We start from the raw sequence: 20,929 nt of genomic DNA on the forward strand, positions 1-20,929 counted from the left end.
GAGGTGACATCTATATCTAGACCTCCAAACACTTGTACCAAAGGTGTTGGGAAAGTCTAGTTGTGTTCTTGAATGCAGTTACTCAACTTAGACTTAAGTTTGATGATGACTTCCTAACTTCCATGAAATGGTCACAAATGGGTTTAGTGAGGAGCCAATTCTCTCTCCATATATTTATAGATTCTCCGTTGCCCACCACCCAACCATGGAGGTGTGCCATTTCATTGAGTGCCCACTTGATGCCTGACCATACAGTAGATGTTTTATAGCTTGACCAACCTCCAGTTATGTTGGTGAACTTACCTTTCATAAAAGTCAACCAATCGGACTCTTCCATAATGGGGGACCAAGCAAGCTTCATGATCATGGCCAGATTTATATCTTGCAATTTTCTCAGCCCCAATCCTCCTTATATAGTTGGTTTACATGTTTTTTCCCATGAGACTGTGAAATTCCTTATGATTGTCTCCCCTTCTTTGATTACTGCTTTTGGCCATTTATACACCACCATGTTATGGACTGGTATACTATTCTGTACATGTTTGGCAAGGACCACCCTTCCTTGAAAAGACAACATGTGCTCGACCTATCCAACAACCTTCTTTCTTAACTTGTCGACGAGAGGTGCCATGGCTGCTTTGGTAACCTTCCCTTTAAAGAGTGGCACTCCCTAATATGACTCCTAGAGTATCGATGATTTTCTCCCTCGTTGTTGTCATAGAGCTCAGAAAAATCTTGCACTTTTCCTTGTTTATGACTTGGCCAGAGGACTCTTGATACCTGTCAAGTAGCTTAACAAGATTCTTGATGCCCTTTAGGGTAGCGATACAAAATAAAAAGATGTCATCCACAAACATTAAATGTGATGGACTATGATACTTGGAATTTAAAATCATGTTATGCATTTTATTTTCCTTTACCAAGTGGCAGATACACCAGCTCAGGCAGTCCTTTGCGATTGCAAAGAGAATGGGAGAGAGGGGATCCCCCTGCCGGAGTCCTTTGTGTGCCTTAAAGAACCTAACCGGTCCTCCATTGAACATAATAGATATAGAGTTGCTTGAGACAGCACACTGGATCCATATAATCCATTTCTCAACAAACCCTATCTGCTTCATGACAGCCCAAAGAAACTGCATGCCAGTCTAGAGTGTCAAATGCTTGAGTAATATCCAGCTTGATGCCTATGTTCCCACCATGTCTTTTCACCTTAAGTTCATTAACAAGATCAGAGGCCAGAGCAATAGCTTGTTGTGAGTTTCGGTGAGCAATAAACCCATATTGCTCTTTGGATATAATTTTCTCAGCAATCGGACTAAGTCTTGCTGCCATGACTTTAGTTTCTAACCTTGAATGCGAAGTTGGAGAGATATATATATATATATATATATATATATATATATATATATATATATAGGCCTGTATTTGCTGAGTTGAGTAGCTTGCTTCTCTTTTTGGATTAAAACTAGAAAGTTGGAATTGAACCCTTGTGGTAGTCTTGAGTATTTAAAGAAATACAACACTACTCTTGTGAGATCACGACCAATAATTCCCCAACAATGCTGAAAAAAGAAGTCATTAAACCTGTCTAGTCCGGGAGAGTTGTCCATGTTTAATGCAAATACCACATGCTTGATTTCATCTTTGTCTGAAATTCTGCAAAGCATATTATTGTCTTCAACCGATATAACTTTAGGCAGTTTGCTGATGAGCTCAAAATCAAGAGCATGTTGTGCATATTCAAACTTCTCTTGGTAGTGCTGAACTATGAACTCTCCGATATCTTTCTGGGAAGTGAGCATAGTCCCTTCATTATTTTTCATCTCAGTTATATATCATGGATTTACTCTTTTTAAGATTAACTAGAGCATGAAAATATTTGGTGCTTATGTCTATGTCATTATCCCAGTTTGCTTTGGCCTTTTCTTTCCAAAAGCTTTGCTCTTGCTTCATCCAAGATTCCACAATGGTTTCTTGCTCCACGAGCTCCAGAGCAACGCTTTCACTACTACCATCCTCTTCAAATCTACCTTGAATCTGCTCCAGCTTCTTTGTTTCTTCTTCAATTCAAGCTTGAATTTAATATTACCAAACACTGCTTTATTCCACTATTTGAGCTTGCCTTTGAGAGTCTTTAACTTCTGTCTAAGTACAAAACTAGAGTTACCATCCAGAGGAACATTCCAACATTCTTCCACTAGCTTCATAAAGTCAGGGTGAGAGGCCCACATATTAAAGAACCTGAATGGGGCATTGTTGGGTTTTGGCACTATCTTGACACTACCAAGGAGAGGAGAGTGATCAGAGCACAGTCGCAGACCTGTCTTGTAACACCATTCTGGGTATAAACTAAGCCACTCTGCATTAAAGAGCACTCTGACAATTTTTCCCAGTATTTTCATACGTCCAACCTTTTATTCTACCAAGTGAACTTGGCGCCATCGCTAGGTGCCTCTATAAGAATATTAGAGCTTATTATATCTCTGAAGACATTCATTGCATCATTAGTGGGTAGAAGTCCACCTTGCTTTTCTGTAATACTCAGGTAGGCATTAAAATCTCCAATTACCATCCAAGGCTTACTCAGTGAGTTCAAAATTGCTAACTTGGCCCATAGCACTGTTTTATAGATGTAAAGGGAGTGAGCGTGCACTATATTGATGATAGAGCCCTGAAACTCCACCATGATTTGCTGGTTTAAGTGGTGTAATAAAGAGCTAATGAAAGAGACAGGAACCACGGATTTGGCACCTTGTTATTATTACAATTATGAAAAAACTGAGTACACATACCCAAAGAGCTAATGAAAGAGACAGGAAGGTCAGAAGGACTTATCTTTGGCTCTGCTATACCAATGAATTCAGGATTGCCCTGCTTTACCAACTTTTCTAATCTCTGCTGTGACTTATCATTTGCTATTCCTCTAATGTTCCAGTAAAGGCACCTCATCAGAGTACTTATAAATATTTATTCATGGTGGGAAGGTGAGTGATCACCTGATGTGCCTTACCGTCCCACCCAAGGAATGGGTCCTTGTTGGGGAGGTAGCATGTGGAGTAAACTCTTGCTGCCGCTCAGCCGCTTCTTCTATCATGTCAACCCATCTGATTGGTGGCATAATATCTTTGCTAATTGTTTGCTGTTGTAGTGCTCGAAGAACTGTTGAGGCTTCATCATGTAGCAATTGATTCACTTCAGGTGCTTCAATATATACTCATATTGGTGGAGCTCCCACTTGTAGTGGGTGAGACTGAACCTGATTGTTCATGTCCCGAGAGAATAACTAGTATGAACCAAGGCCCAAAATATCACCGATATATATCGTTTTTTTGGTACACCGACATCGATATATATCCACCGAATATTGAATCCTGTTTTTCCGGATATATATCAGAATTTTCGATATAAAACTTTATATTGCCGATATAACTGATATATGCGATATATATCGTTTGACTTTTTGACCATTTTTTAATATAAATATCCAATATTCCCAATATTTATGATATTTTACGATATTTTTTTACCGATATTTCTAATATTTTAGATAGTTTGAATTGGTCACAAAAAAAAATGGATATATCCGATATATCTGATATATATCGGTTTTTGGGTACACCAAAATATTCACCGAATTCGATATTTTAGGCCTTGGTATGAACACTTCTGTGAATAACCCCTTCGAGTTATCAGTAGAGTCGGCAACTATAGAGCCCAAAATACCATTTGATGCATCACCGTTCAGAGCATTAGAGAAAAGCTCTTCAAGTTCAAAGCCCACATTTTCTACAACTTGGACATCTTTCCCTGCGGGTGTAGTATTAACCAAAGTAGTAGCTTGAATGCCCTCACCCTCCTCATCTAGCTCAGCTAGCACTCTAAACTGGTTTGGATCAGATTAAGGAGGTTGTTGTGCTTGGGTAGCCTGAGTATTCCTAGGTACCCAAGTTTCTTTTACCTTGCTTCACTACCAAAAAAACGAGTTTACCCGACATACACCATAAAGAATATCCAACGGTTTCCATCAGTAGGAAGTACCCGGCAGATTTTGTCAGTCGGGTATAATATTTCCATCTATTGGGTAAGCTCCCTAGGTACTTCATTTGTTTTAGATGTGGCTGACGGTTGTAGGGAGAGTTATTGTCGATTCGGCTATTTCGACGGTTTTAATTGTTGTTGATTTCCAACAGACTACGTAATTTCCGACTGTTGTTTCAATATTTTTCAATGTTTTCAAACCGTCGGATTTGCTCCTACGAGTTTGGGCCATCGGCATATCTCTTCCGAATACCAGACGCCAAATTAATTTCATTTCCCACGCCTAATTTTTAGGAAAATAAATAAATAAATAACAAAAAGATAACCCAAAAACTGTTATCCCTCTCTCACTCAGGGCTTGTTGTAGCCGCTTCACTCCTTCTCTCGTTATGGGTTCGTTGAATTCTAGGTAAACCATAATAAATTGCTTGTCTTTCTGCCCAATTTCTATCTTTGATTTATGTAAGGATTCTTTAACTTAATCTTTTTATGTGTTCATGATCTTCCGCAAAGGCATGCAACTACACGAGGAGTTCATCAATGGGATTACAGATGTTGGTGGTGTATGTGGTAATAGGAGGCAACCTGCACTTCTCAGACTTGCTCTTGATGATGTGGTAATCATCTATCTTTACTGGTTTTACTTTCTTGTCAATAGCATTTCTAAACTTTGAAGTAATTTTTGAAGTAATTTCTAAGCATTGTAAGTGTTATTTGAAGTAATTTTTTCCCATTCTTTCGATTAGTAATCTGGACTTAAAATGAACAGCCCCATAAATGCTTTGTTATTGGCTCATCTGAGTCCACAACTTAAAGACCCATACTGGTGGATCCACTCTTAAAGATAAAGTAGCGGAGACTCCCCTAGAGTTCCACTGATCATTCATCAAGTTAATGTTTTCATACTTGTTTACCCTTTGATTTCTATCTAAATAGGTTCCTTGGAGCTGTTGTTGTGATAGCAGCAAATGCTGGTGGTGCATGGACTCCTATCGGTGATGTTACCACAATAATGCTGTGGATACATGGGCAAATCTCTACCCTGCCAACAATGAAGGTGTTTCTCAATTATTTTTAATAAAGTGTAGGTCTTTTTGGTTTAAAATAGTCATTATCACCCTTTTGTTTCTGGAAAGGCTTTAGGATATTCATATCAACTGGCTCCTTTTCTGTGTGTTGTTCTTCTTTGTTTTGTTTTTAAATATCACAATAGGAAGAAAATAGGACTGTGCCAGGACGACCCAGATGATATTATCTAAATATCACAAACCTGGGGATGCTAATATCTCTGGCTCACTAGCTGGCATGGTTGGATTCGAGCATGCAGGATGTTGACTCTCCTTCATAATTCTCATGTAGGGAATTCCGTACCAGAAACAGGATCCCTTAACAATCATCTTAAAGTTAATGCTAAAGATGAAGTTTCAGTCAGACACATTATACGGCTTATACCCATTATACGGCTTATACCCCTACTCTCCCATCTATAGGTAACTAAAGTTACAAACCCGAACTGTGATATGAACCATCAAGACAAATTGTTCCTGTAACCTTGCAAATTGGCATCCTTAAGTGGTTACTGTCAGTCCGTCATTGGTGCTTACTGTTTAATTGTTTATTATCCAATGGAGAAGTAGATAAAACTGATCCAGCCACAAGGCATTTAGAGAGAAGTTACAGCCCCTAAATCTGTAATTGAAGACCAATATAACTTCATACTTTCAAAATGTGTACTCCAAAATCCAAATTCTCTCTCGTTCGTTCTAAAGTAATTTTTTGGCCTGCAGGATTTATTTATTCCTTCTTTTGTTTCTCTGGCTGTCCCATTGGCTCTTATGTCCTTTACTAGGTATGATTCTCGGATAACCAAACACATCCACATACTTTTTGGGTTTCTTTTTAACAGATTTCTTATTATTCTAGTTATTCTTTTGTTTAGCGAGGTTGATGGGAAGGGTCGGGACTCTACCAGTGTCTTGGCATCTGAACAGATGGCTCCTCGAGGACAACTTGTTTTTGCTGTTGGCATTGGGGCTTTGCTGTTTGTTCCAGTGTTCAAGGCAATCACTGGTCTGCCTCCTTACATGGGTATACTACTTGGCCTTGGAGTTCTTTGGATTTTGACGGATGCTATTCATTATGGGGAATCTGAAAGGCAGAGGTTGAAAGTACCACAAGCTTTATCTCGCATTGATACTCAAGGAGCCCTTTTCTTCCTTGGAATCCTTTTGTCTGTTTGCAGGTATTATTGAACTTTCTTGGAAATTTTGCACTCTGCAATCACTGCACTCAACTGGTTTATGTTGTTGAATTTTTTTGTTTTATGGATACTTGCGATATTGCTATAAGAATGAAGTGTCTGTGCATGCATCTGGTTTGGACTTTGGAGTGCTCCTACTCATTAAGTGTCTAACCTGATTACGGAGGCCGAAAAGGCCAGAAGCACACCTAAATCCCAGGGTGTAGTTAACTTTTGGAATATTTGAAGTAATAATTGCTGAACTATCTTAGACATTTGAAAAGATTATCATTTAAATTAATAGAGTACTGAACAGAAATTCAGCACTATATTTAATTACCGGAAAATGTTTGGAAAGAACCCCTTACCAATGGTAACCTCAAAAACTTGGGTTTGCAAGCACTTCATGAAAAGCAAGAAATTTCCGTGGTTTAAATCTCAATAATCTTAAATTTTCTACCAAATTTTGTTTTAAACTAATATTCATTTATTTCTATATGATATATATCTAGTTCCTGATATTGTATACTATAAGCCTAGGTGCGCCTAGCAGATGCCTCTCTCTCTCTCTCTCCTCCGTTTCTTAAATGAGCTATACAACTGATACATTTTCTGTTTCTTCTACATTTAATTGTTCATTTGCTGACAGTTTTGAATTTGGGGACTTTCTAGCCTAGAGGCTGCAGGACTCCTTCGAGAATTGGCTAATTATCTGGATGCCCACATCCCTAATGTTGAGCTCATTGCAAGTGTAATAGGGGTGGTATCTGCAATTATAGATAATGTTCCATTGGTTGCTGCGACAATGGGAATGTACACCTTATCATCTTTCCCTCAAGATTCTGAGTTTTGGCAGCATAATGTTGAGGTTTGTATTAGTGCATGGAAATTGGTAGTATACTTGTTATTCATTTGTTACTTGGCTTTATTCCTTTAATTGTATGTGCCTTAATTGATTTCTTATATGTTGCAAGTACTCAAGAAAAGGTTATTCCTCGTGTTTACGACATTGTTGCAATTGAATGGAGGGATTAATGTTCTGACCAACTTTGACTTGTCTTATGGGGCTTAAAGTTTGCGTCTCATTGCATTTTATTGTTTTAGAGCACAAATATGAGATTGTGAAACGCTTGCAAGCGAGGAAACATATATGTGAAATGACTGGTGATGGAGTGAATGATGCTCCTGCCCTTAAGAAGGTGACATTGGAATAGCAATCGCTAATTCAAGCGATGCGGCTCGTAGTGCTTGACATTGTCCCCATGAGAACTGGCCTAAGTGTCATCATCGGTGATGTATTGATGAGAGAGCAATCTTCGAGGAGGATGAAAAACTATCACGGTGATTTTTTATTACGTTCATGGTCTAGTATGGATTAGCTATACTTTACATTTATCCTTTTCGCGCAATTTGATTGCCGTTTTTTTTTTTTGGATAGTAAATGAAATGAAAACTAGATCATGTTTTGTGTTTTCTTTTTCTTGATAGCGTTTTTGGTGGTTGCGGGATATATGCGGTTTCCATCACAATTCATATTGTGGTAAGCTTCCTAGTAGTCTTAGGGTTATTCACTTGCATCATTTGAGTAATCGTAATCTGGAAAAATAGTAGGCATACTAGATAGGAGTCTTTTTAGATTTTTATCATCAAGTTGTGCAGTTCTTGCCTTCTCACCATGATTTTCATTTGCCGGTTTGGTTTCATGTTGCTTTCGCTCTTCTATGGAAGTTTGATGATTTTCCACCTTTCATGGTGCTCATCATTGCAATCTGTGTCATGTGTTGAAGATTGAGCATTGCCGGATGGATTGGAGAAATGGCATATTAGGCAAGGCTCAACGGGGAAAGGCGATTTCTAGTCAATTTACTTTCATTCATAAGAAATTATGTTTCCCTCCATGATCGAGAGGTAGATTTCTATTAGAGGCATATCAAATACCTCTCCCGAGGAGGCGTTACTAGTAATCTTGTGATAGTCAAGTGATCTAGTGGCCCATGTCGAGATCCAATTTGGTTAGACATTCAATGGTGGCGTTACTATGTGCTTTAGAGTGACCGGTTCTAATTTTGAATTTCAGCAGGTTGCTAAACAATTGGTGCTTAGTCATTGCTAGGGTACTAGAGATTACTAGGACTGGTTGCTAGGCGAGATGGTGTGGTGCTGATTTTTGGTTTCAAAGAAGTAATATGTATACTTAGTGAGCGACATGTCTTATTCTTGTTTTTTTATGAACACATTGTTTCTTTATGAATACATTAACGTTTGTAGCATTTGAGTAGGAACTTGCAAGAATGTAATTGGTGCGAGGAAAGAATGTAATGTTGGGATACGAAACAATTATTATAAAAATATATTTTTTAAATAAAGAACTAATACCCGGCGGATAAAATGTCTAATAGCAAACTACTGGCTAGTAGGCATATCCGGACGGTGGTGATATTCGGGTCTAACCCATTTATTTCATAACAATGAGAACTATCCGCCGGTTTTAACGAAAATAGGAATATCCGGCCGGTTTTAGCGGCGAGGAATATCCGACGGTCTTTGGCGGACAAGAACTATCCGCCCGGTTTTGGCCGGTCGGCATATCCAACGGTTATTAACGGTAGGAATGTCCGTCGGCAAAGATCTTCAACCCCGACGGCCTGTTTTGACCAATAAAAACCGTCGGAAGCCTATGCCGACCGAGCATTTTCCGACGGCCTTGCGGCAGTTTTGGTCTGTCGGGTAATACCTTTCGCGACAGCCATAGTCAGTCGGGTAAAGTCGTTCTTTTTGTAGTGCTTGATTCTGCATTATTCACCGCTTTCTTCTTTCGCCTGTTATATCCAGCACGCAAGTTATTTGGTGCCTCTTGTGGGTTTGCATCCTTAACCACCTTCTTTCCTTTGCCTTGTTGATTCATGTAGCTCTTTAGCTTCCTACATTCAGTTACCAGATGGGCGACACACTTGCAGTGATTGCACAACTTTGGTAGTTTGCCCACTTTCACAAACTGCCAGAATTCCATTTTCTTCGTTCTAACATAGATCTGGTCAGGTGTAGGCTTTGAAAGATCCACATCCACTGAGACATGTGCAATTCCAAATCAGCTTACGAAAGAGGGCTTCAATATTGCAAATTCTCCTTGATTGGAAGAATAGATTTGATGCAGGTGCCTGTAGACAAAGTCAGACAACATGCCAAGGAGCAAGGAACTCTAGGGGAAATTGGTTTATCACTCCCATCGGCAAAGGTTATCATTTTATCAAATTTGATAATGGTGATGACTTGAATAAGGTATAGGCAAAAGGCTCTTGGAACTTTGGGGGTTACCCTCTCTATCTTATCCCATGGAACCCAAACTTCAATCCTGAATCACAAAGGCAATCCCAAGCTCTCGTATAGGTTAGGTTCCCCAGCTTGAGTCAAGAATACTGGGACCCAGAAGCCTTAATGAGCATCGCTTGAGGAGTTGGCATGCCTATGCAGACTGGCTTTTGGAAAAATTGAGGAGACGCTTGTTTTTGGGCTTTCAGTTTTACGAACAAAGAAAACTTCCCCTTTTAGAGTAGACAATGCTAATCAACGGACTATATCCATAGAATGGATCTATCTAAGTTTGAGACACTACCCGTATCTCGAAAGGATGTTGGAACTCAAGAAAAGAGCAATACCTCATCGGTAGCAGCTCAAAGCAAGACAATCTCGTATGCTGACACGGCAAAGCAAGCAATCACTCCACAATTTGAGTTCTAGAACTTGCCAACACCTGAACAGATGGGAGAATACCCATCCATTACGATTTCCGAAAGGGCCAAACTCTTTATTTACAGAATCTTGCTAAATTGATACGCAATAAATTAATTTAAATAATAGGTTTTCTCAATTTTGCCTTCGGTTAATGTACTTAATTAATAATTTGGCTAAAATTTGTAAGATAATAAAATTCAAAAGTTTCGTTCTTAAGTTTTATGTGTCAATGTATTCCATGAATCAATTAGAAATGTATATGAGAGCAAAAGTATGATGTGGTGTTGTAGGTTGTAGAATAATTTGTGTTTGATTAGTTGAAGTTGATTAAAAACTTCATTACCATATACCAAGGATCATATCACATCACTCTGATTTATATTTTATTCTTGCTTATACATGGAGAAGTGACCCTGGTTCATATCCCGACAATGAAACAATTTGTTATTTTGAACTAGATTTTTCATGTAACGTTGGAAGAGCCTACACAAAACACTAACTTGTGTAAAACATACTTTTCATTTTGCTATTGATATAATTACTTATTGTTTAACAAAATATAAATAAAATTACATAGAAAAGTTGTGAGTGTCTTAATGCGGGCCTTGTGAGGGCCTTTGAGGGTCGGGCTGGCCATCATGCTTTTACATCTAGGCCTTTATCATTCTCTCAAAACATGAGGCTGAGCCGGCCGACGATGACTTAAATTTAAGGGTTTTTTTCGCCTTATGGCGGGGCCGGGGGCCTTTTTTACACCCCTTAATTGTCTAGACATTCTGTTCGTGAACGAATTTTAAAATAGATGTATTTCCACGAAGTTATGTTTATGGAAATGGCTTCCAACAAGATGAGGCTCAAGAATCGAACCCATTCAAACATGGACTATTTATTGACAACATCAAAACCTTATTTAATTCTTACATTTGAGGCACTAACAGACATGTTTAGGCATCTTATGCCTCAGCTGTTAAGAATTAATTGGCAGTGTAATCGTGTAGATACTATAATCATTTGTCTCTCGACGTGAATTCTTAAATAAGAGTAATTTCGAGTGTTACATTGTTTTAGAATAGCTTCGTTATCACTTATCACCATCATCACTTGTACCCCACCCCTGTAACAATGGACCACGCCAACATTGTTTGGTTATGTTGAAGTATGTAAGCTTTCACCATGGAACATTTCTGATATTCCTTTTGAGGTAAAGTTTTTGAATAATTCTTTTGGTAGCATGATCTGCATGTTGTAGTGATAATTTTGTCTGTCGATTGATGCCTTGTTACTCCACCACCGCAATGAATTGAAATCATCACAAAGCTTCGTTTCCTTGTAGAAGTGTCTCCCAAGTAGAAATCTATGAAATACCCTGTCACATTTATCTTACCGTAGATAAAAAAACCCAATCACATTTAAAGTAAAAAAAAGGGGGGAATTTTGACTTAATTTCCCAAAATTATGTAGTGTTTTGACTAAACCACCTATTTTTAAAATCATTTGAGTTCCCCCTCCTCTCTCAATTTTGTCAGTAGACGTTGGTATTTTATTTATTGACCATTTTGTCTTTATGATATGATAGAGCCATTGGGTTTTATTATTTTGGTGTTTTTTTTACTTACCCCCCTCCTTCAATAAGCTTTAGAGTTTTGTATAAATTCTCCAAAATTTAGCATCGAATTTGAGTTTACCCCATTAGTAAAATTGAAAAGAAAAAAACTAAAGAGAAAAAAAAAAGTTTCGCCCATATAGGGGTGTGCACAGGTCAGGTTTGGGTCTAAACCGAACTGACCCTACCGGTTTATACTTTTTTGGAATCGAACCGGATCAAACCGAACTAATTTTCAACTGAATCGATACCCGAACCAAACAACTGGGTTACGGTTTAACCGATGTTAACCGACCCAAACTGACCAGGGATAAACTCAAATTTGATGCTAAATTTTGGGGGGTTTATACAAAACTTACAAAACTCTAAAGCCTATTCAACGGGGGGGGGGGGACTCAAAACGCTACATATTTGTGGGGGGTTAAAACAATAAAACCCAACGAACTATCTTATTATAAGGGTAAAATGGTCAATAGATAAAATACCAACGTCTGTTACACACAAAATTGACGGAGTGGGGAGCAAACTCAAATAATTTAAAAAATGGAGGGTTTAGTCAAAACGCTACATAGTTTTGGGGGATTAAGTCAAAATTCTAAAAAAAAAAAATCTATCACATTAGAGCATCATCAATGCGTTGTCATTTTTCATTTTCAATGTGATAGTTGACAATTTTTATAGCAATTTTTGTCACCAACGTGTTGTCAAATGATCGTTTTGATTTTAAGAATTATCAAAACTAGAGCCAAAATGGTGAAGAATATAGAAATGGTGTGCACGGGACAACTTGACCTGTCCAAGAGTGGGACGGGACTACTTTAGTCGTCCAGCATTTTTTTGTTTTTTTTAATAAAAAATTCAAACGGTTCGATTTTGTACCGTTGGAATTAACGGCTATGTACCTATGTTCAAACAGCCAACATACCTATGTTCAAGGTCGTTCAAAAAATTTCACAACTATTGAAGATGAAATTTTATGTCATAGTTGGATTTTTATTTCAGAAGATGAAATTGTTGGAACGGGCCAAAATAGGGATGTTTTTTTTGAGAAAATTGCTGATGAAATGAACAATCGTATGAGCCAGCTTGGTCATGCAGGGCAACCACGAACTGGTGGATTGGTTCAAGCGCGTTTTCACATCATCTAACATGCGGTAAGTTTATTTCAAGGTTATTATGATCAACAATTGAGAATAAATACTAGTGGTACTAATGCGGATGAGACAATGTCACAAGCTCGTACTATTTTTTTAACTGTTCAAAAGGAATATTTTAAATTTGAGCATTGTTATTAGATTTTAATTTTAAGTCCAAAATGGAATTATTTCTATCAAGTTAGAAGTGATAGTAGTTAAAAAAAATAGAGAACCACTTCTAGTAGTGATGTTAGTGGTGACATCAGTGGTGGATCAACCGCTAACAATATTGGAATAGCCAATATTTCGTTAGATGAAGAAAGTCAACCATCGAGGGAAGTGCCCGGATTAGAAAAACGGCCAAAGGGAAGAAAGTTTAAGAAAAGAGATGCTGATGAAGTTGCGCACCAAATGGCACAAACTCGGAGGAGGAGGAGACAATCTACTTACAACCGCAAAATATCCGCAAGAACAAACAGAGCTAAAACGACAAATGTTCCTCTCAATGAAAAAGGAAAAAGAAGACGAAATATTGAGGCTTGAAGCACAGAAAGAACAAGATATCATGATGCTTGATCTAAGCAAGTTTAGAGGTATTCAATTGACATTTTGGGAAGCTAAGCAAGCAAGTGAAGCAACTATCTATCGTAAGTGGGTTGAACAAGAACAAGGTATTTCTGCTGCTCCTTCTATTCCTAATTATCCAACCTCTTTTACTCCATACATTCCAACCCCTCCTAGTCCATACATTCCAACCCATCATTCTCAACAGTTTGGGTCCTTTTCTTTCTACGGATCAACAAAGCGGTGCTAGTCGGGCCTCGTGGTAATGCTTAAGCGACCACGCTTTCCCAATCCATTTCTGAGAGATGAAAATGAAGAATATGAAGATGATGATTTTTAGTTATAACGTTTTTAATTCCAAGTATGTTGTAACGTTTTTAATTTCAAGTATGTGCAAATCTTATTCAACAAATCACAATCTTATTTAAACAAAACAAACTTGATAAAAGTACACTTAACAGAAAATACATAAAGCACACTTAAAAAACACAGTTAACAGAAAATTCAACTAAGACAAATCAAACTTAAACAAACTTGATGAAAGTACAGTTAATAGAAAATACAGAAAGCACACTTAAAAAACACAGTTGACAAACTTATTAGTTGTTCCTTTGGTTGTGGCGTGCACCATAATGTGCCCAATAATGTTCAACCAGATCATTCTTCAATTGTTGATTAGTAGCTCCACAACGAATACTTAATGTCATGGCTACCATATTTTGCACAAACAGATAGTCATTACTTTGTATCTCAACTTCATGTCGCAACCGTTCATCTGAAGGTGATTTCCACTTTGGAAGTTGTACATTATGTTCATTCTCAACAATCATGTTGTGAAGTATAATACATGTCTTCATTATACGGGATATAGCTCCTCTGTCCCACTGACGAGTAGGCCTGCTAACAATTGCAAATCTCGCTTGTAAAACACCAAAACCACGTTCCACATCTTTACGAGCTGTTTCTTGTGCTTTTGCAAAGTTAGTATCCATAGGAGTAGCAGGAGATGGGATTGTTTGAATAAGTGTAGCCCATGGTGGATATATTCCATCAGCAGGGTAGTAGCCCATGTTGTAAGGATTGTTATTAATTTGATAAACACAAGCTGGAGCTGTTCCTCTGACTAAATTATCAAATAAATGAGAAGTATTTAACATATTAAGATCATTACACGATCTAGCTATTCCAAAGTATGCGTGCCAAAACCATAGCTCCTGGTTTACAACTGCTTCTAAAATCACAGTTGCTTTTCTAGCATGGCCCAAATGAGTTTCATACCACGTAGTTGGACAATTTTTCTATACCCAGTGCATACAGTCTAAACTACCCAACATTCCTGGCCAACCGCGTTTTTCACCTACTGCAAGCAAACGTGTTACATCTTCTTCCGTTGGGCTTCTCAGGTACTATTCTTCAAAACAGTTGACAACTGCATTGCATAAATGATGAAGTGATTCTCGGGCCGTACTCTCAGCAAGTTTTATCCAGTGATCCATTGAATCAGCTGGACAACCATAAGCAAACATCTATATTGCAGCTGTCATTTTTACCAAACCCGAAACCCCAGACAAACCAAGAGCATCACAAGAAGGCTTAAAATAATCATCAAAATTAGTGACAACTTCCAATATACTGTTTAAAAGTGGTCTTCTCATACGAAACCTCTTAATTTAAACTTACCTACTTTATAAGTTGGTCTAGCAGCAAAATAATCAACCACCAACCGTTCATGCGCACCAACACGATCGTGGTTAGTGTATTCTCTATCATCAACAGATCCATCCCATTTTGGTACAGATAAAGCGTTGAAAGCCGGAATCATTGACGCCACTATAACTGTATCACTTTGCATTTGTTAAACGATTGCGGTATTTTCATCATCGTCGTCGAAAATTAGTTCACTTACTCTTTCACACCAATTGCTATTATGACTATTAGAACCTATGACAAAATATAAAAAGTTTGATTGATGAGAGGAGATGAAGAAATGATGGATTCTTCACCTGTGATATATAGCGTAGAAAGTGGAGGGAAACGATGGGCGCGAAAATGGGTTGGCGCCATAAAAATGGAGGGAATTGATGGACGGAACAACTTGTGCCGTTTATAAAAAATAAATTATGGATGGGACAATTTGTGCAGTGCGAAATGGAAACAAGAAATTTTGTCATTTCGCGTTGATACTTGAACTAATTTTAACCATTTTCATCCCTTAAAAGTGTTGATGTGTCACAATGAAATATCACAACGCGTTGATGATGCTCTTAGTATTTTACTATTCTCTTTTGCAAGTAATCAAATTTGACTGTTAATGTTTAGTGTAAAATGAATATCTCCGATCCATGCACGGCCAAGGGAAATTTGTTCAATAAAACAGCGTGTATCAGTAAGGATTAGATAGTGTATATTTATGTAACTTACACATTTTGTATGTTACTTTATAGAGGCCAAATTCTCAAGTGGGCAGCGGAATCTGATTAGTAAATGGATTTCAATCTTTCTAGATAGAATTTTCTCAATCATTTGATTATGAGGTTTATTTCAAATCCGTACGTGGATCTAGCTTGCTCTCATACATGTCTATTCGGTGAAGTTGGGAAAAAAGATATCCATTCTAGCTCTAGTTAATTACCGCGAGTACAGTGCATTGGCGCTAATTAGATCCATAGCATTAAAAATTGTGAGGTGCTTGCGGCAGCGCCTTCGCCTCACGAGACCGACCATTCGGGGGTGTGTCTCTCGTTCACATAATGAGGGTATGTCCTGTGAAACACAGAGAAGTCAGCAACCCACCCAAGTTTTGTTATACTTTTACTGTAGAAGGATTGACTATATGACCATTTTTTATTTTTTTCACAGCTGAGGGCAAATTTTCTATGTTAAAAAAAATCAGACGTGCGGTGAACGTATAAATGCTATCTTTCTTGCTTTTGGCCAGTGTGAAAAAAGTCAGTTCAAAGGCCAAACAAAGCTTCCCTATGATATGTTGATTGACTTGATTCCATACCAAAAGAGCATAAAAGATTGGTGATTAGATTATTCTTATTCTTCTTAAGTTGGTACAAAGTCATATAACAAAGAAACATCCATTAGAAAATAGATACTATAGCATAATGTTTTTTGGCAATTGTTTTCATGTTTGGAAAGAAATCAAACATATACTACTTGCAGTAAATATGATCTACATGCAGGAGTCATTAAAATCCAGCCAGCAGATCTCTTAAATTTCACCACCTAAAACATTTGTATCTAACCTTCCATTTATGAAACATAAAGTTTTTCTTGAGTGACCACTATCCTTTTCTTTCTCTCTTTCAAAGTTTCAATACGCACATCCATCTCTCTCTTACCTGAGTGAGTGTGCAGCTCTTTTTGTTTCATTTGCATAAAATAAGTTCGGAGCATCTCATATTCTCAAGAGTCAAGAAGAGACAAAAGAAGCCGAGTTTGTTTGCATTCATATATGAAACTGTAGAACTGGACAAGGTGAGTTCACGTTCTCATTTTTTATACAGAGCAGAAGATAATTCTCATTTTCTGCTGAATAGTGATTTTCAACTTACACCATGTTTGTTTATAGTACGGATTAGTTTTCATGGATTCTTGTAATCTAGTCCAAACTACTACTTTATCTCCATTACCAGTCTTGTCAAAAATGATGCTGGTTTTGACTTGTTGAAGGTGGTAACACAAGTCAAACAATACTGCAAAAACATTCAACCAAAAAACCAATTCTGTCAAGTACTTGATATAGAATCATTGAGTTGGTTTTCTTACAGTTGCTCAAATGGGTTGTGGTTGTTTCTTTGGTTCCGTTCTAGTTCTCATACTGTTATTTAGAACTTCGGTTTCCCAACAAGCTAATACAGATGGATATTTTGTGTCTGTTTTCTTTCGAAAAATGGGGGTTAGTGCAACTTCCTCAAACATGAATAATTCTGCTTCTGTTTGTTTATGGGAAGGTGTTTTTTGTGATGCCAAACAGCAAAGTGTTATTGGGTTAGTGGCATCTGGAATGGGGCTCTCTGGTGTAATACCTGAAACCACTGTTGGAAAGCTCAGCATGCTTCGAACTTTGGATTTGAGCAATAACAAAATCACGGGTTTGTCATCGGATTTCTGGAGTTTGGGTACTAGTCTGAAGTACCTTAACCTCTCGTGTAATCAGATATCTGGGAGTGTTCCAAGCAATATTGGTAATTTTGGTGTTCTTGAGCGTCTTGATCTTTCCTTCAACAATTTATACGGTGACATTCCGGCATCCATAAGCTCTCTATTGAGTCTACAACATCTTGGACTTCGTGGTAATGGGTTTGCAGGGAATATCCCAGATGGTATTCTCAACTGTCAAAATCTTGTTTCAATTGACCTGTCCTTGAATCAGCTTAATGGAACAGTTCCAGATGGCTTTGGTGCTGCATTGTCAAAGCTTAAGAGTTTAGACCTTGCTGGAAATGAAATTCGTGGAAGGTCTTCCGACTTTTCGGTGTTGAAATCCATGACTTATCTGAATATTTCCAACAATTTGTTTCAAGGTCCTCTTACGGGAGTCTTTCTGGAGCCATTAGAGGTTATTGACTTGAGCAGAAACCAGTTTCAGGGTCACATTTCTCAGGTACATTTCAATTCAAGCTTCAGCTGGTCTAGATTGGTTTATCTTGATGTTTCTGAAAATCAAATCAGTGGTAGAATGTTTCATGATTTGAATGATGCGCAGATTCTCAAACACCTTAATCTTGCCCACAATAGATTTTCCAGACAGGAATTTCTGCAACTCCATAAGCTTTCAAACTTAGAATATCTCAACATGTCCAAGACTGGTCTCATAGGAAAAATTCCCACTGAAATCTCTCAGTTGAGTAGCTTAAGTACACTAGACCTGTCCGAAAACCATCTCAGTGGACGAATTCCTCAGCTGGGTTTCAAGAATCTCGTTGTTTTAGACCTTTCCCTTAACAATTTAACAGGAGCTATACCACTTCCTCTGCTAGAAAGACTACCCCATATGAAGAAGTTCAACTTCTCTTACAACAACCTAACTTTCTGCGCTTCAGAGTTCTCACCAAAAGCCTTTCAAACCTCATTTGTTGGAGCAGTAGACGATTGTCCCATTGCTGCAAACCCAGGTTTATTTAGAAAAAAGGCAACTAAACATGAAGGGTTCAAGCTTGCCTTGGCTATAACACTCTCACTTATCTGTTTTCTGGTTGGTTTGGTCTGCCTAGTGTTTGGGTGTAGAAGAAAAACTAGAAGGTGGGTGGTTAAGCAGGTTTCATACAAAGAAGAAACAAGCATTTCAGGCCCCTTTTCATTCCAGACAGATTCGACCACTTGGGTTGCAGATGTAAAGCTTGCAACATCAGTTCCAGTAGTAATCTTTGAGAAGCCATTGCTGAATATTACCTTTGCTGACCTCTTGTCTGCAACGTCACACTTTGATAGAGGAACTTTGCTGGCAGAAGGTAGATTTGGCCCAGTTTATAGAGGTTTCCTACCAGGGGGAATCCATGTAGCTGTAAAGGTTTTGGTCCGTGGGTCAACCATGACAGACGACGAAGCCGCTAGGGAGCTCGAATACCTTGGCCACATCAAACACCCAAATTTAGTTCCATTGACTGGATATTGCATAGCCGGATATCAGAGAATTGCAATCTATGAGTACATGGAAAATGGAAATTTACAGAATTTGCTCCATGATCTACCTCTTGGTATCCAAACTACTGAGGATTGGAGTAATGATACATGGGAAGAAGATAAAAATGTGGGGACTCAGCATGTTGGTTCCGAAGGACTACTAACCACTTGGAGATTTAGACACAAAATTGCACTCGGCGCTGCACGCGCATTGGCCTTCCTTCACCATGGTTGCTGTCCTCCAATTATTCACCGAGATGTTAAGGCTAGTAGTGTCTATCTTGATTCGACTCTGGAACCAAGACTCTCAGATTTCGGACTGGCTAAAATATTTGGAAGTGGTATTGAAGAAGAGATCACTCGTGGATCACCAGGCTACATGCCTCCAGAATTGTCAGAGCCCCAAACTGGTTCTCTGACACCAAAATCTGATGTTTATGGATTCGGGGTGATTCTATTGGAGCTTATTACTGGGAAGAAAACCGTAGGAGATGAATATCCAGATGAGAAAGAATCGGATTTGGTTGGTTGGGTGAGAGGACTAGTCAGGAAGAAGCAGAGTTCGAGAGCAATCGATCCTAAGATAAGAGGCTCAGGCCCTGAGAACCACCTGGAGGAGGCCCTGAGGATTGGGTATCTATGTACTGCTGATTTGCCTACAAAGAGGCCAACCATGCAGCAGATAGTTGGGCTGCTGAAAGACATTGAACCTGTTGTGAATGCATAAAAAAGAAGATAGAGAAAATGCAGAATTGGGGTTTGCCTCTATGTTCCTCAACTTTTGTATAGTCTTTTAATGCTGGCTTCTAGTATGTAGTGTACAGTTGACCTTAGCGATTGTTTTGGTCTCCATAGCATTTCTTGTAGGAGTAGATAAGCGTCAACTCTTATGTACACCAAGAATTTTGATCCTTGGGGATGTAATGTATTCCAGGTACGTACTCTCGTAGTTTCGATCAGATTTCCCCTTTTCCTTTATCTATATGATTTCTCTGGGACTCCATACATCAGTAAATCGAATAGATGGATCTGTATCGTTTTACTTTCCTGTGTTGTTTAAACCATGGAGATGTTTGTTGCATTGTGGTGTATCACAACCAGAATTATTTGCACACACCCATGGAGATGTTACGGGCAAAGTAGTTCTTAACTCATCCTTTCTATGCTAGTCTGTTGCACGAGGGAAGCATATCTAGAGTACGACCAAAAGTTGCTGTCATTAGCGTGAGGACATCCTAAGCTTTAGTAAGAGCATCTTTAATGGTGAGACCTCAAAAACACTAAATTTTTGGACCAAACCAAACAAACACCAAACATCTTCAACCCAGACATCAAAGATTCGACACCAAACCACAATGTTTTGGATAAACCGCGAGCATAAGCCCACACTGCATTCGCAACACTGCGCCAAATAAGTCCAAATACGACGCTGCGTTTGCAACACTGCGCCAGAGAAGCCCAAAGCACAGGGCCAAACCCATGCGGTGTTCGATACACCGTTTGCTATATCCTTATAATCTTTCAAAACCACGCGGCTCCCTTCTCCTGTCCTAAGCAAAAAAACAAAAGAAAAACTACTGAAACTCTTGAAATTTTCCTATGGATCCTAATGATTTTCAACCTTTCGTCGGTGATGATGAATATTGGCATTACACAAACGACATTGGCGATGACATAGAACAAGAAAATGTAGAGGGAGAAGAAGCCGCGAAAGTAGAAGACGAGGATGCCGCACCGACTAATACTCATCAATATGTAGTTAAGTACCGAATGAGCGACTTCGATTGACAATTTCATACGGATAAAACGGTGAATATGCAAGTAGTGTCTTCTGCACGTAATCCAAAACACGTATCAAGTGTAGTGACTAATTCTCAAGTAAATAATTAGTTTGGATTAACTATTTTAAATATTAGGTATTAGTTTAAATATTTAGGATTCAATTAATTGTTTATCTTATATGCATTATTTTTTTTTTTATAA

At 38.4% G+C, this 20,929-nt stretch overlaps 3 protein-coding genes across 6 annotated transcripts; 2 read left to right on the top strand and 1 right to left on the bottom strand.

The window, feature by feature from the left end:
• Positions 1–3,969: 3,969 nt before the first annotated feature.
• LOC147509870 (sodium/proton antiporter 1-like) lies at positions 3,970–7,466 on the top strand. 4 transcript variants are annotated; one of them, XM_086599263.1, is made up of 8 exons: positions 3,970–4,081; positions 4,394–4,447; positions 4,552–4,655; positions 4,975–5,095; positions 5,826–5,887; positions 5,978–6,280; positions 6,950–7,145; positions 7,382–7,466. In XM_086599263.1, the coding sequence occupies exons 3-8, from the start codon at positions 4,579–4,581 to the stop codon at positions 7,400–7,402; spliced, it is 780 nt and encodes a 259-aa protein (XP_086455389.1). In that variant the 5' UTR covers positions 3,970–4,081; positions 4,394–4,447; positions 4,552–4,578; the 3' UTR covers positions 7,403–7,466. The 4 variants fall into 4 exon arrangements, with proteins under 4 accessions (XP_086455389.1, XP_086455388.1, XP_086455387.1 ...); XM_086599262.1 differs by having other exon boundaries at positions 7,252–7,454; XM_086599261.1 differs by having other exon boundaries at positions 6,950–7,457.
• A 6,445-nt stretch (positions 7,467–13,911) lies between these two features.
• On the bottom strand, positions 13,912–15,164 carry LOC147509871 (uncharacterized). The gene is made up of 2 exons (XM_086597941.1): positions 14,993–15,164; positions 13,912–14,435 (listed from the first exon to the last, which is right to left on the bottom strand). The coding sequence occupies exons 1-2, from the start codon at positions 15,162–15,164 to the stop codon at positions 13,912–13,914; spliced, it is 696 nt and encodes a 231-aa protein (XP_086454067.1).
• Positions 15,165–16,278: 1,114 nt separating this feature from the next.
• On the top strand, positions 16,279–19,924 carry LOC147509872 (putative LRR receptor-like serine/threonine-protein kinase At2g24230). The gene has a single exon (XM_086602033.1). It carries the CDS (start codon positions 17,100–17,102, stop codon positions 19,671–19,673), a length of 2,574 nt encoding a protein of 857 aa, XP_086458159.1. The 5' UTR covers positions 16,279–17,099; the 3' UTR covers positions 19,674–19,924.
• Positions 19,925–20,929: the final 1,005 nt, after the last annotated feature.

The sequence above is a fragment of the Coptis chinensis genome, chromosome 3 (genome assembly GCF_015680905.1).
Source record: "Coptis chinensis isolate HL-2020 chromosome 3, ASM1568090v1, whole genome shotgun sequence".
In the NCBI taxonomy this organism is placed as follows: domain Eukaryota; kingdom Viridiplantae; phylum Streptophyta; class Magnoliopsida; order Ranunculales; family Ranunculaceae; genus Coptis; species Coptis chinensis.